Source organism: Marmota flaviventris, chromosome 3 (genome assembly GCF_047511675.1).
Source record: "Marmota flaviventris isolate mMarFla1 chromosome 3, mMarFla1.hap1, whole genome shotgun sequence".
Taxonomy (NCBI): domain Eukaryota; kingdom Metazoa; phylum Chordata; class Mammalia; order Rodentia; family Sciuridae; genus Marmota; species Marmota flaviventris.
In genome coordinates this window covers 165,263,956-165,278,031 of record NC_092500.1, presented here as the reverse complement: position 1 = coordinate 165,278,031, position 14,076 = coordinate 165,263,956, and the positions used below count along the sequence as shown (strand labels likewise).

Below are 14,076 nucleotides of genomic sequence, written 5' to 3'. Positions count from 1 at the left end.
TCGAGTCCACGCAGTCACACTGTTTATTGCTGTGCTACCTGGGGGAAGACACCGTGCAAATGCCAAAGTGCATTGATTAGAGGCCCGGGACTCTCAGACCCTCGAACAGTTTAAGAATCTGTGTCCAGACCCGATCCAGCCACTGTCTGCTCTCCTGCCACACCAACACCCTGTGCACACATGCACGGCATTCTTCCAAGCAGCAAGAGTCCTCCCCCGCTGGAGGAATGCGGGAGAGGTAGAGGTCACTGAGTTCCCTCCTCTTTCATGTCACCTCTTGGCAACCTGTGCCAGGCTTCTAGAAGCGGCATGGGCAGGAAAAGGAAGCGAAAGGGGCTCTGGCTTGCTCCTCCTTGCCCAGGAGCGAAGCCAGCAACTGCAGTCCCGCTGTGAGGTAATGCCTGGCTACGCCCGTGTTCCTGCAGGTTGAGACAGATTCGGCCGGGCGGGGTAGCAGACCCAGCCGTGGAGTGCACACAGGGAGAAGAACACCAGAACCAACTGCCTGTGCCTCGGCCCCTCCCCACCAGGCCTCGGGGGTCTGGAGGCAGGGGTGTCCTGCCCATCTGTACCCTGAGGTCCTGTGCTCCAGCTGTTCCACTGGGAGCATTGAGCGGGAGTTGGATTTTGGAGAGCAAGGATGGCCTCCCCTGGTCACTGACCTCTCTGCCCAGGTGTTGTGGACCTGCTGAGACGGGTTCAGAAGGCGCCAGAGAGGAAGCAGCTGGAGCTGTGTGGACTGGCACCTGGCTCCCCAGCTCCAAGGCGCCCACCTGCCCTGGCTGCCACGGCTCTGGGGTTCTCATTAGTGGCTGCCCCCGCCTGGGTGCGGAGCATGCTTTGGGCATGTGCCATGAAGCAGTTGGGAATTTTGCAACAGTCTCCAGTAGGGCAGGGCAGGAAGAGGGGGATCCCCCACAGTCCCCTTCTCTGCCCCTTCTCCACAGCTCAAGCCAAGAAGGCAAGAAAAAATGACAAATTTCAGCAGCTTCCATGGTGCCTCGTGACAGGGCTTCTGGTCCCCATCTCTCTGGCTTGGGTTCCTGGGAGCCAGGAGCTCAGTCCCCGTTGCCCATGGAGTTATCTGTCACAGGTCATGGCCTTGACCACACAGGGACAGCACTGAGGGAACAGTCCCATAACACAGAAGGGTCAGGGTCTGGGCGCTCACTGGCCACCACTCACATTCTCCGAGAAGGCCCGAGGACCCTGATGCCTGGGAAGCCATCTCTCTCTCTTGCTCCTTGGCACTTCAGAAGCCCACTCCCTGAAACCCTGGCCCATGTGGTCAACAGGTCAAGGCCTCCCAGAGTTGGCCTGGGAGCTGAGGCCCGCAACCCAGAGGAGAGCAGTGGCAGCGGAGCCAGGCAGGAGGCAGCTTCTGAGCAGAGGTTTGGACAGGAGTCTCCTCACCTGCCCGTCATGCTCCTGGCTCAGACTTGCCCTTCAGGGGGTGGGGAGAGGTTCAGCTGAGGACCATGTGGGGGAAACTTGACGAAAGCGATGGCAGCCAGCTCCTTGCAGAACTCCTCAAGTACAACCACACCCTGAAGGAGGATCTGGTGGTCCAGCCTGAGGGGAGACGGCACAGGGGACATGGCTGGGTGGCAGAGGCATGTGCCTAGCATGGCAACCTAATATCAAGGCTTGACCCAGTGGCCAGACACGCTCCCGACCTGAGGAACCTTCTACCTCCCCGAGGCACCACTACCCTCGGTTACTTACTGCTCCCCAGGGACCTGGCCCATCAGTTGCTTGCGTACCAGGAGCAGTTTGCCTGGGAACTGGGGTACCCTCTGAATTCTTTGCATCAAGTCTCCAATCACCTAGAATGGGAACCAGAGAGGACTGAGATGGGAACCAGACATATTTCTGCAGGCTCCCCTGGCCCTGCTGTGCCGTAGGGGTGAGCAGGGGGACCTATCTCTCCCTGACTGGCAAGAGTGTCCAGCCCCCAGCCCCCTTCCCTGATCCCTTCCTTCCTGTTCCCCAACATTCTTACCCTAACAAGCACAGAGAACAGGCTCCGGCAGCCAGGGGCCAGGTTGATGTAGGGATCCAGGAGGTACTCGTGGATATGGGGGTGGGGGAAGAGGGCGAGCCGGGACAGGACTGAGGTCACTTGCAGGTTCAGGCTGTATGGCTGTAGGGAATGAGATGGACAATACTGAGGATTGGCAGGGGGTGGTGAGCATTTTTTCACTCCCCCAGCAAGGCGCCTGGCTGGTGTGAACGTGTGCGGGGGTGGGAGGCTCACGTGATGTGTGTGTGTCATGGATTCCCTGGGGCTGAGGGCCAAAGCATGTTAGGGCGTGTGAAGCAGAAGCAAGATGGGCTTCCCGCCTGGGGAAAGGCGAGGGGCCATGGAGATGGAGACCCAGAGATGGGCGTCAAGCCCTGTGGCTAGCCCCTGCTCTCTTGAAGGACTCAGAGGACCCAACCTGCAGTTCTTCTGGGGCCCAATCCTATTGGCTACCTGATCCAAAATCCGGGCCATGCGGTCAAACAGCACTTGGAGGAAGGGACCCTCAAAGAAAGGCCGTTCGGGCTCATGGAGGTCCAGGGGTGCAGGACCCAGGGGCCAGCCCCAGGGGGCGACGCGGGAGCTACACTCCTGGAACTGAAGCAGAAAGGAGGAGAGTTGGGGGACAGTTGAAGGGCCCAGCCGAGGGACCCAATGCAGGAGGGATGGGCCTGGGGCCCCTTGGGCAGGACACCAAAGGAGTTTGTCAACCCAAGGTCTCGGAAGGACAAGAGGGGTACTTACTGCAGAGTTGCCACTTACCAGTCCGTAGGCATCGTGGACATACGTGTCATAGCCAGTCTCCTCCAGGAAAGCTGAGGTCTTGGCCTCCTCCGGCACCAGGCAGAGGAAACTGGGAGACAGAGCCTAGGTGTGGAGGTGCTTCCCTGGGCTCCCCTGCTCACTGGACCCCAAAACAGAACACAGGTCAAGAGGCTCCGACTGCCTAACCTGCTCCCCACCTGTTGACGATCTCCGTAACTGCAGTCTTGCCAGGGGCACTCGTGGGAGGAGCGGTACGAGGTTTTGCAGAAGGTGAAAAGCCGCAGTCGAGGAAGCCGTCGTCGGTGAAGTAGGGGTCTTCCTCCAGGTCTCTGCAGCCAGAGCACACAGGCGGCACCAATGAATGGCTGCTCGTGGGTGTGCTGAGGGCTGAGCTGGGTCCTGGGCAGCCCCCGGCCTCCCAGTTGTACTTACAGGGTGTCCTCATAACTCTCGGGCTCCGGTGAGCCCCGGGCCACGTACAGACGGCCGTCGAGGTTGCACAAGACCAGGTCACGGATGACCTGCTCATGGGGCTTCTGGAGCAGCTCCTCGAACAGCCTCAGTGTGGCGATGCTGATCTGGAGCAAGAGGGGATGGCAGGGTGCCCCCCACCTCAGTGTCTAGGAACTGCTAGCCCAGATAAAGAAAAGTCCTCTAAGGCAGGGGTCACTGCTGTTGGCCAGGGGCTAAGATGGCAGGCTTTGGGGCGAGAAGTTTATGGAGGGTGGCCCAGGAACCAGGAAAGCTGGGTACAGTCCTCATTTTGTGACCTTGTGTGGTGGGGGTGGGGTGGGGCTGGAAATCGAGCCCAGGGCCTCAAACATGTTAGGCAGGCAATCTACCACCAAGCTACATCCCTAGGCTCTGTTACTTATTTGATGTGCTATCAGAGGCAAGGCCACTGCCTCAGTTTCCCCATCTAAAAATGGGACTATCAGCTTCCCCTACATCACAGAGGGTTTAAGCCTCCAACAAGCCAAGTAAATGGGAAAACTACGGTAACACACAGCAACACGAAGAGTATATTGTCACAGAAAATTACTGGGTAACAAAAACAGCTCAGCCGCCAATCACCTTGTCATTGTTTTGAGGGGCTCAAGGCCTCAGAGGCAGAATCTCCTGGGCAAGCTAATGAAGATGGGAAGAAGTGCTCAGGAGACCCCCTTGGCAGGGTGGGGGTGAGCAGAGTCAGGCGTCCCTCTGTCTTACCTCGTCGGAGAGGTGGTCGCAGTGTCTGATGAGGTGTGAACACAGGGTGCGGGGGTTGTCCTCAAGGGCTGCAGGCTGCTGGTCAGGGCCCAGGAGGAAGGCCACAGCTTCCTGCAGCAGCACGGGGGAGCGGAGCTGGCGCAGCATGGCCGTCAGCAGTGCGGTGGAGGTCAGGATGCTTTGCTCAGATCTATGGGCAGAGGGCACCTTAGCCAGGCGGGGGGATCTGAGCTAGGTGGAGAGAGCACAGGGGCAGGGGGCGGGAATGGGAGCAGTGCTGCAGAACCCTCGGCTGCTCTCCTTACTTCTTTGGTTCATGTGTCCTGGGTTATGTCCTTGTGCCTACTGATGTCATATAGTTGGGGTGGGAGGCTGTCATTCAGTCCATGTAACTCAGAGTGATGTGCCGTCAGGGGCAGGCCTGGCAAACTTTAACCAGTGAAGTACACAGACCCAACTCTAGCCAAGGAGTTACCTAGTCTTAAAGGGACAGGAAGGGGCTTGGTGTGGTGGGCATGATGCAGAGCAGGGCCAAGGCCCAGGAAACCGGACAGATACTTACACATGCAGGAGCTGGGGCTGCAGAGTCTCCACAAACAGCTTCTCAGCCACAGTCTTTGCCAAGGTATCTGCAACCACCTGAGTGCCAAAGAGCGTGTCTCCACTGTGTTCATACCCATCACAATTTCCCTGGGAATCTCTGTCTTCACAGTGCCCACATATCAGACAGAAGGGCTGGGCTCACAGGGACCCTGCTGGCTCCTGGCCCTGGGCAACCAAGTCACTGCTCCACCTGTCCTCGAGATGGGATGGTAAGGGAAGCCGGGAGAGCGCCCTGGCTGGGCCCGCCCCTGCTCACCGCGTGTGCCTCTGTGATAAGGTGGTCGCAGTAATCAAACCAGCCCAGGAAGGCAGCCAGGGCCTCCTTGCCAGGGAAGGATGCTTCATCGGATGGGGCACTGGGTAACCTAGGGAAGTGGAAGGTGGGAAGTCTGGAGGGCGAGAGAAAAACTTCAAGATCTTCCCCAAGGACAGCTGGGAGTGGGCCCTCTCCTCCTCCTCTGGAGCCGCTATTGTTGGGACCAGTTCTACGGCAGGCCTTGTGATCAAGACTGCAAAAGTGAAGCTTCCAGAAGGCTGACAAAGCCCTTGGGGATTCTCTGTAACCTCAAGAAGAAGGTGGCCAGCAGGGACTCCCATCCCATGTGGAAAACCAGAGAAATCAGCGGCCTTCCTGGCCAAGGACCTACCTCCAGCTGATGCCCTCTAGAGCTGCGATGTCTGCGGGGTCGAGGAAGGCAGGCAGGGATCGGTACAGCTGGCAAAGGTGCTCTGCGATGGCCATGCAACAGGGGCTGCTCTGCACCAGGTAGGTGGCAGCTGCTGGGGAGGCCACACTTACCAGGAGCAGCAAGTTCTCCTGGGCCTTCAGGGCCACTCGACTCTTCTAAGGGGATGGGGACATACATCAGGAACATGCATCTGAACCCCAGATCGCCTCCTAACAACTCACCCCACCCCTTCCTGTCTCCACCCTTGTCATCTCTATGGCCAGCACCTTGCTCTTGCACAGTCCAAGTAGGGAGGTGATCAGGGTGCTCTCCCCGGTCCCACTATCTGGCCCCTCAGTCTCAGCAGGCAGGTGGCTGTTCAAGGCCTGGGCCCCACAGTGCTCCCCATCCAGCTGGGATCCTTTGTCAGGAGCACTGCTGTGGAAATGGTCCTTGTCCGTGTGGCAGGCTGAGTCTTTGGACAGGGCAGTAGACTCTCTGGGTGCCTTCTTCCTACTGATGATTTTTTTACCCTGCAAAGAAGGAGGGATGCCAGGTCACAGTGGAGAACATTCCCCTGGGACCTCCCTTAAGAGTGCAGGGACAGGGCCTCAGCCTGGAGTCACAGAGAAGCTGCCTGTGACCTCTCCTGCTTGCTCAAAGGGCTTAGGGGGCTTGCCCCCGGGGTTCCAGGTCTTCCCCTTCCCGTTCTCTGCAGAAATGCTTACTTCCAGGATGTAGGTGAGCAGCTCTGGATCCTGCTGGATCTTGGAGCAGAGGACGCTGGTGAACTGCACCTCCTCCTTTTCTGTGAGGGATCCAGGGACTGACCCACCAAGTCGGAGAAGTTTCTGGAAGGGTAACAGGGCAGAAACAGGGGTGTAGGGTGGTGGGGAAGGAGGGCCTCCTACCCAGATACCCCTTGGCTTCCTGGCCCCTCACCTGCACAGGCCTGTGGACACTGAGGTAATGCAGCAGGGGGTGTTGCACCTGGGCCAGGACTTTGCTGAAGAACTGGAACACCTGCTGCCGCATGCCTGGGGGGTACTGGGGGTGGGAACAGAGCGCCCTGTCAGTCGAGGCCACAGCTACCTGCCCAGAACGCTACTCCCCAGAAAACCATGGGCTCACTTCCTCATCATCATAGCTCAGAGCCTGCCTTCTCACAAAGTGTCCTTCCCTTGCATGATGTTTCAAACCTGCCTTCCTTGTGCTCCAACCCCCTTTCCTGCCTTAGTTTTCTCATAACTGAGAAGTTATCAAACATACTACAGCTGGCCCTCCACATCCTCCAACCTTAGATCAAAACTATTAAAATGCAAAAATCCCACATTGCATCTATACTGCAGATGTACAGACATTTTTCTTGTCATTATTCCCTAATCAATGCAGCAGAACAACTAATTTTATAGCATTTATTTTGATTCTGATACCAGGGATTGAACCCAGGGAAGCTTTACCACAGAGCCACATCCCTAAACCTTTCAATTTATTTTTGAGACAGGGTCTTGCTAACGTTACTTAGGGCCTTGCTAAGTTGCAGAAGCTGACCTTGAACTTTTTTTTTTAAATACTATTTTATTTTTATTTATTTATTTTTATGTGGTGCTGAGGATCAAACACAGGGCCTGAGCCACAACCCCAGACCTGCCTTGAACTTTCAATCCTCCTGCCTCAGCCTCTTGAGTCACTAGGATTGTAGGCATGTGCCACTGCGCCCAGCCAGCACTTAAATTTGTATTAGGCATTGTAAGTAATCTAAAGATGACTTTTTTTTTTCCAGTACTGGGGATTGAACCTAGGGGTCCTCTACCACTGAGCTACAACCCCAGCCCTTTTTATTTATTTATTTATTTATTTATTTATTTATTTATTTTTTGAGGCAAGGTCTTGCTAAGTTGTCCAGGCTGGCCTCAAACTTCTGCCTCAGCCTCCAGAGTCTCTGGGATTACACATGTATACCAACCACACCTGGCCAGATACAATTTAAAGGTACAAGAGGATACATATAGGTTATATGCAAACATGGTCCTCCCTTGGTATATCCATGGGACACTGGATCCAGGACCCCTTTCTAGAATAAGGGACTTGTGCATCCGTTGATTTGGTATTCAAGGGGAGATGGAGTGGGGTCCTGGAACCAATCCCCCTAGGATAACAAGGGCCAACTGTACACAGTTATCCGGCCCCTCACCCATGAGGATTCCTCTCTTCTTGTCACTGCTGTGTCTAGAACACAGCCCGGCACACCTCAGGTGTTCAGTGTATCTTTGCTGAATGAGCATAAAAAGAATAAGAGTCCCTGGGAGGAGGTGGGATGTCCCAAGTAAGACAGCCACAGTAACCCCTTCCTTTTGGCTCACTCACCCTTAGTGTGTGTGAGTACTGGGTGGGACAGGGTAGAAAAGCCTGGAATCCAGGGGCTGGCTAGAGTGGAAGTTTCTGGAGGCTCCCTGGGCATACCCACCTCGGCCTTGCCCAGCGTGCATAGGGTCTCCAGGATCCTGTGCTGCAGCAGGTATTCTAGACAGGGCCCTGCCTCGCCAGCCGCCACCTGCTGCCGCTCCTCATACACCAGGATGTCCAGCATCTGCCTCAACCGCCAGGGAATATCTGTTTTCTTGACTGGGGTGTTTTCATCTAATTGAGATTTAGGAAGCAAGGGTGAGTGGGATGAAAGTGGGCACTTGTCTTAAAAACTGTACCCTCTCCTGCAGAACCCGGAAGGGGGAGGTCACACCTGGGAGATGAGGGAAGGGGTTGGGGACAATCAGGAAATGGAAGTTTACAGTTCATATATTTTAAAAGTCCTTTTGGATGAGGCCCAGGATATGGCCCCAGCACTTTATCACAGGGTAATTTTCCTACAAAATCCGAGACAAGGACACATCATGGGCCCACAGACATTTTAGAAGCTGCCTGCCTGTCTGCTCTGGGCTTCAGTGAGCAGCTGAGGGCTTAGGGGTCTGTCACATATAAGGCTATTTCTAGCAGCTTCCTGAGTGACAACCTCCTGGGGCCTGTTTATGCCCCTTTTCCACTCACAAAGGACAGTACCGTTTTTTTTACAAAGCATAAATCAGTCTGCACACCACCCCAACCTGTTCCACCATCATGGAGGAGCTGGTTGGTGGGGGCTCAGGAGTCAGCCTCACAGGGTGCTGGGTTCTTATAGAGAAAGTTTTGGGACTTGCCTTGGAGCACCCCCTAGCTTTCCTCTAAGGCATAGGTTCTTCGGCAAGGTGGCCTACCTCATCCTCTCAGGATGCCTCAGGTCTAGGAACCATTTTGGAAATTAAAAATTGGATGCAGATCTGTTAAGAGAGCTGTAAAGGGGTGGTTCCCAACTGGGTGTGTGTGTATGGGGGGGTCAGTGTCTGAAGACAGTTATGGTTGTTATGATGGAGGGGCAGGAGGTGGAGACTAGAACTGCTGCTCGACAGACAAAACTGCACAAAACATTCCCCCTCTACAAGAACAATACTGTCCAAATGTCAACTGTGCTGACACTGAGAACCCTGAGCTAACAGAGGGTCATAAGAGTGCCCAAAGGCCACTTTGTAATTTCTTGGGCTGGTTCAGGCTGGAAAAAAGCTTTCGGAACACTGTAGCCTGGAATCACACAGTCTGAACGCTGGGAGGTGGAAAGCTAAGGATGCAGGATCTGGTTACCTGGCAACCATTCTGCATCTACCAATCCAGGCATGTTGACTACAAAGCAACCAATCAGATTCTGCCCCTCAGTGAGTGATCTTAGAGGCCAAATGACCCAAGGCTTTGGCCCTCTAAGGTGTCAGCTTAAAGAAAAGGACCCAGGCATAGGCCAGACCTTGGTTTTGGTTCTCTTCCTGTCCCAGATCTCTACAAGGGACATGTCCCTAGGTTGGCCCAGGGAAAGGGGAATGCGTTCCATTTCTTTTCACCAGTAACCCTAGGCACAAGCACTCGGGGGATAAAGGCCTGGAGGTTCTACCTAGCAGGAAGCTGAGGCAAGTGAAGCCACCTTCACCCTGCAGTCAGGCCAACGAGATCCCCAACCCCCGTGTCCCTGCTCATCCCACACACAGCTCCTCTCCTAAAAGGTGAGGATGCAGTCTGCAACCACGCCACAAAGATAGGCAACCAGGGCTCTGTATCCCCTTCTGTCTGTTCCCTGTCTCCACGGGCTTGGCCCCAACTCTGGCAGTGGATGTCAGCTACACTGTGACCCTCTGACCAAGTCCTCCTCCAGGAGCCCCCCGGGCTGGGGAGAAGCGGCCCCACCTGTGCTCTCGATGTAGTAGTGTGTGACGCCCTTCCAGTGCTCCACGAAGGCCTGTAGCAGGTCGATGCTGGGTTCCCGCTGCAGAGAGAGCAGAGCCACAACCTCAGTGGGGCTCCATGACCATGAGCTCCACCACCGGCTCTCCCAGGGACAAACACCCCACGCTCCTGTGATGTGCCAGTCGGGTGGGCACGAGGCCCTGGAGGAGGCACTCCACTCTAGCCTTTCAAAGAGAAGAGGAACATCTCTCCATGACCCACAAGCACTGTCTCCATCACTTTCCAAGGTCCTCCCGGCACCATTCCCCACTGCCCCTCCCTTCCACAGGTCCCTATCCAGCACACCCCGTCCTGGAGAGCTAAGCATGTTGATGGGGAAACAGACAGCACTTCAACACAACCTGGTCACGCTAAAGACAGGCACAGGCAGGAACCAAAACATGTACAACGATAAAAAGTGAGAGCCAGAGGCGGTGGCTTGTAATCCCAGCGGCTCAGGAGGCTGAGGCAGGAGGATGCTGAGTTCAAAGCCAGCCTCAGCAAAAGCGAGGGGCTAAGCAGCTCAGTGAGACCCTGTCTCTAAATAAAATACAAAATAGGGCTGGGGATGTGGCTCAGTGGTTGAGTGCCCCTGAGTTCAATCCCTAGTATCCCCCCACAAAAAAGTGGGAAACACTGCAAAGACAAGGCTTTAGGTCCCTTCAATCAGAGTTATGAAAATCGGTGTTCAGGGCTGGGGTTGTGGCTCAGAGGTAGAGAGTTTGCCTAGCATGCCTGAGGCACTGGGTTCGATCCTGAGCCCCACATACAAATAAAAAATAAAGATACTGTGTACACCTATAACTAAAACAACTAATAAATATTAAAAAAGAGAGAAAGAAAATCGGTGTTCAACCACCATGACAGACTATTCAGCTGGACAGGGCACATCAGCAAGACACAGAAGAAGTGCCCTACTATGGGTTTCCTTCTTTCATCAGGCTGCACCCCTTAACCCCTAGTTGATTACCCTTGGCCCCTGCCTTCTGAGAGAGTTGGGCCACTGTTCCGAGCAAGCCCCTCAGCTCTCCTCTTCTGTGAAAGCTGTCTCCATCTCCATGTTCTCAGACCCAGTGATCAGCACTTTCCCTGGAAACTTCTCCAAAAAAGGCCATTCCTCTTTTGTTGCAGAGTGAATGTTTGCAGGAGGAATATGCGTGTCAAATAGTCCCTACCCATAGGTGCTCATTTTCAACCTCTAGGTTCTTGCCCAGGGCACTCAATGCTCTGGGGTCCTTGAGTCCCTCTACACTCGCCTTGGTCCCCCAGCAAGACCCAGCAAAAGGCTGGTAGCTCCAGAAAGCCCTGTCCTGGACTCCTGCCTGAATGCAGCTCCACAGAGCTGGCCACACATTCGTCAGGTCACTGCACAGTGTCTTTTAAGAGCCTGGTAGGTGCAGAGTGCCATGCTAGATGCTGCCACAACACAAGAATGACTAAGCCTCAGTCCTCAAGAAACAGAAAGGATCTAAAATCACAATGAATAACTAAACTACAAAGGAGTAGTATGAGGCTCCAGGAGAGACAGAAAGGGGCCTCTCCCAAAGAGGGGTCACGTCTAACAGGCCAGAACAGGGAAGGCTTTACTGAGGCCACACCTGAACTCAAGCTTGAACGAGGTCAGATTTCGACTGAGAAGGAAGACATTCCCTCCAGAAGGAACTCCAAGGTGCATCTGGGGAAGGACAGGGTTGGTGAGTTTGCGGGGTTTTCAAGGCCAACCCAAGAAGTCCGGGTATTATTTTGCAGGGAGCTAGGAGCAGGTCAATGCCACCTTCTAAGCAGTGTTTGAGGAAGATTCATTTGACAGCCTCTTATAGGAGAGCAGGCAAAGGCAGGAAGGATGCGTAGGAGCCAGAGCTTCAGGGGGAGAAAGCTGGACACTGGGAAGGAGAGCTTGAAGCACTCCTCATCCTGGCCCCAATCTTGTCTTCCTTCAGTTGGCTACAGGGACCATGACCCTTCTTGAAGTGTCACCTCCCACAGACTTCCAAATACTCCACGATGAGCTACTCCATCTTATTACTATGTGATGCCACTGGACTGCAAAGTCACCTCTGCTGAACTGAGAGCCCCCTAGACCCAAGGCTCTGGGTTTTACATCTGCCCGCCACAGAGGGTGCTGCCCTCAGTGAATACTCCTCATATACTACCCATCTCTGTAAACTCTCAAGAACACTCTCTCCACAGTTCCTCACCTTGGGAAGCCCTCGAACCCCTGAAGAACACAATTATCTGTTCTGTGATGGGGTCTCACCTCCATCAAATTTAATTCACAGTCTCAAAAAAAAAAACAAAAAAAACCCAAAAACTTAAGCTGAGCTTCAACCAAAAAGAATACTCAGTTAAAACCAGAAAGCCCAAGAGAGGGCAGGCCATCCAGCATAAGCTGTTGAGAGAAAGCTGCAGTCCTCCTGAATGTCACTAGCTACTATAATGCCAGACCAAAGAACTTGCCCCAAACTGTTTCTTTTTAGAAATATTAAAGTTTTAGAAAGAACCCAAATGATTCTTATTCTTGCTGGTCAGGAGAAGGAAGGAAGGGGCACTCTTCCAGGGTCACAGTGACTTAATCATTCAGCACAGGGAAAGACTTAGATCCCCAACATAGGGGTAAAGTGGGAGAGGGATTCTCCATGTCAGTGGATCACACAGGGTCACACTTCCAGGACCATCTATATGTTGCATATGGTGGTGGTGGGGAGATTACCTGCCTAAAAATATCTGTCTGCTCCCAATATCTCCAGTGCCATGCCTGATCTTCCTGCATTTTAAGGAACAGGTGGGCCTGCCCTTTCTTCCTCCTTGTAGACAGACCTTTTCCCACAGGTGGAATTAGTTGATCAGATCACTTTCTAAAATGACAGCTGTGGAGACTGGGCACAGATAGGAAAGAAAGGAAAGGCCACTTTGGAACCTCTCCTCCATGGGGTGACCAGGCCCAGGGTCTCATGCAGAGAGGGACTGGGAAGCATAAAAGAGGGGTGGGGTGTGTGTGTAGAAGGTTCTCACTTTCCTAACAAGTCTGCCAAGGTAGAGTCACCATGACTGCTGACAGAGGAGCAGGTTCTGGGGGAGAGGGGTGGAACCCAAGTATGTTTCTCCTAGAACAATTTGATACACTAAACTCACCATTAGGAGAACAAGAAGTAACTTCACAGCTTCTTAGCAAGGCTGCGTTAAAGAGAGGGCTCACCTCCCACCCTATCTAAACTGCACTTTATCTTGCTGAATCAAGTGAACCCTCGGGGGCTGCCTGGAACCTGCCCTCTGTCCCAAAAAAAAAAAAAAAAAAAACACCCATACTGACAGAATGGGAAAAACCAATACATTCTTTCACACCAGGCCACCCAGGGACCCCCACGGCTGGTCGGCCCCTCCCTTGATCAGGGTCAATTCGGCTGTGGTGTGGGATGCGTGCTGGAGACCGGGTTTCTCCCACAGAGGGCTATTTGAGGGCACTGTTTCTTGGACACTTGGTCACTCAGGGCCTGTACTTCCCACGGCCTGACCGCCATCAGGGTGTTGGGAGTTGTGTGGGGGCTCTGAAGAGGGGAAGGGGCGTTTTTTCAGACCCAGGTGAGGGAGGGACAGAGGGGATCGGCCAGAGGAGGGCAGCAGACAGGGGCGGGGCAGGGGGCTTTGGGGGAGTCGGGGAGGGAGCTGTGGTGACGTGGGAGCGCCCCGGGACGCAGCGTCGGGAGCGGGGAGAGCGGTGGCGGGCGACAGCACGGCAGGAAGCAGTCCCGGCCAGGGTCAGGGAAGTGGGGCGGTCTGGGGAGGATCCGGAGCCCTGCGCCTGCGGAGGCGCCGACCCGGCGGGAGGCCCGGGAGCGGCCGGGCCGCGGAGGGGTCCTGCCCGAGGGGCCCGCGCCCGCCCGCCGCCCCGGCCCGCTCCCGCCCTCCGGCCCGCGGCTCACCGCCCCCACGGCCTCCTGCAGCAGCGCCCCGAGCCGGCTCAGCATGATGGCGGCCCGGCCGGCTCCGGGCGGCGGCGGCGGCGCGCTGGCGGAGGAGGCGCCGGGCGGCGGAGGCGGGGCCGGGCCCTGCGCCCCGCCCCGGCCCGGCCAGGCCCTCGGGCTGGGGACGCGCGCGGCCGGCGGGCCCGGGTCGCTGAGGTCGCCGCGCGGGGGGGCGTCCGGTGCCGCAAGCCAGGTGCCAGCCGGAGCCACGCAGTGCGCAGCCGTGACGTGCCACCGGGCGTCCTGGGGAGCCGGTGACCGCCAGCGACCTGGCCTTGAGAAGGGCCCTTTAGGGAGGATCGGATGTCCCCTGATGAGGAGCTAGAACTCCTTCTGAATTGAGGGTGTGCGCCCTACTTGGCGCCCACAGAGTGGCCCCGGCCACCTGTGGCTATGGCGCGGCCGAGACGTGCTGGTCCTGCCCGAAGTGCAAGGCCAAGGACACCCAGACTCAGAAAATGTGGCAGGAAGAGAAAGAATGTCAAATAGTTCCCTAATCATGTTTTATGTTGATTGCATGTTGGGAAGGCAATGGGTTAGGAAT

General features: G+C 55.4%; 1 protein-coding gene and 1 long non-coding RNA gene across 3 annotated transcripts; one reads left to right on the top strand and one right to left on the bottom strand.

The window, feature by feature from the left end:
- Nucleotides 1-13,596, bottom strand: Fhip2b (FHF complex subunit HOOK interacting protein 2B). 2 transcript variants are annotated; one of them, XM_071610561.1, is made up of 17 exons: nt 13,491-13,596; nt 9,532-9,610; nt 7,736-7,908; nt 6,211-6,315; nt 5,997-6,119; nt 5,556-5,801; nt 5,248-5,444; nt 4,857-4,965; nt 4,560-4,636; nt 3,998-4,187; nt 3,221-3,366; nt 2,986-3,117; nt 2,786-2,876; nt 2,477-2,620; nt 2,003-2,143; nt 1,726-1,826; nt 1-1,572 (listed from the first exon to the last, which is right to left on the bottom strand). In XM_071610561.1, the coding sequence occupies exons 1-17, from the start codon at nt 13,533-13,535 to the stop codon at nt 1,434-1,436; spliced, it is 2,238 nt and encodes a 745-aa protein (XP_071466662.1). In that variant the 5' UTR covers nt 13,536-13,596; the 3' UTR covers nt 1-1,433. The 2 variants fall into 2 exon arrangements, with proteins under 2 accessions (XP_071466662.1, XP_071466661.1); XM_071610560.1 differs by lacking the exon at nt 13,491-13,596 and adding an exon at nt 12,281-12,419.
- LOC114085723 (uncharacterized) lies at nt 5,277-6,611 on the top strand. Its single transcript, XR_011707184.1, has 2 exons — nt 5,277-5,366; nt 6,003-6,611. It is a non-coding gene; the product is annotated as an uncharacterized lncRNA (long non-coding RNA).
- Nucleotides 13,597-14,076: the final 480 nt, after the last annotated feature.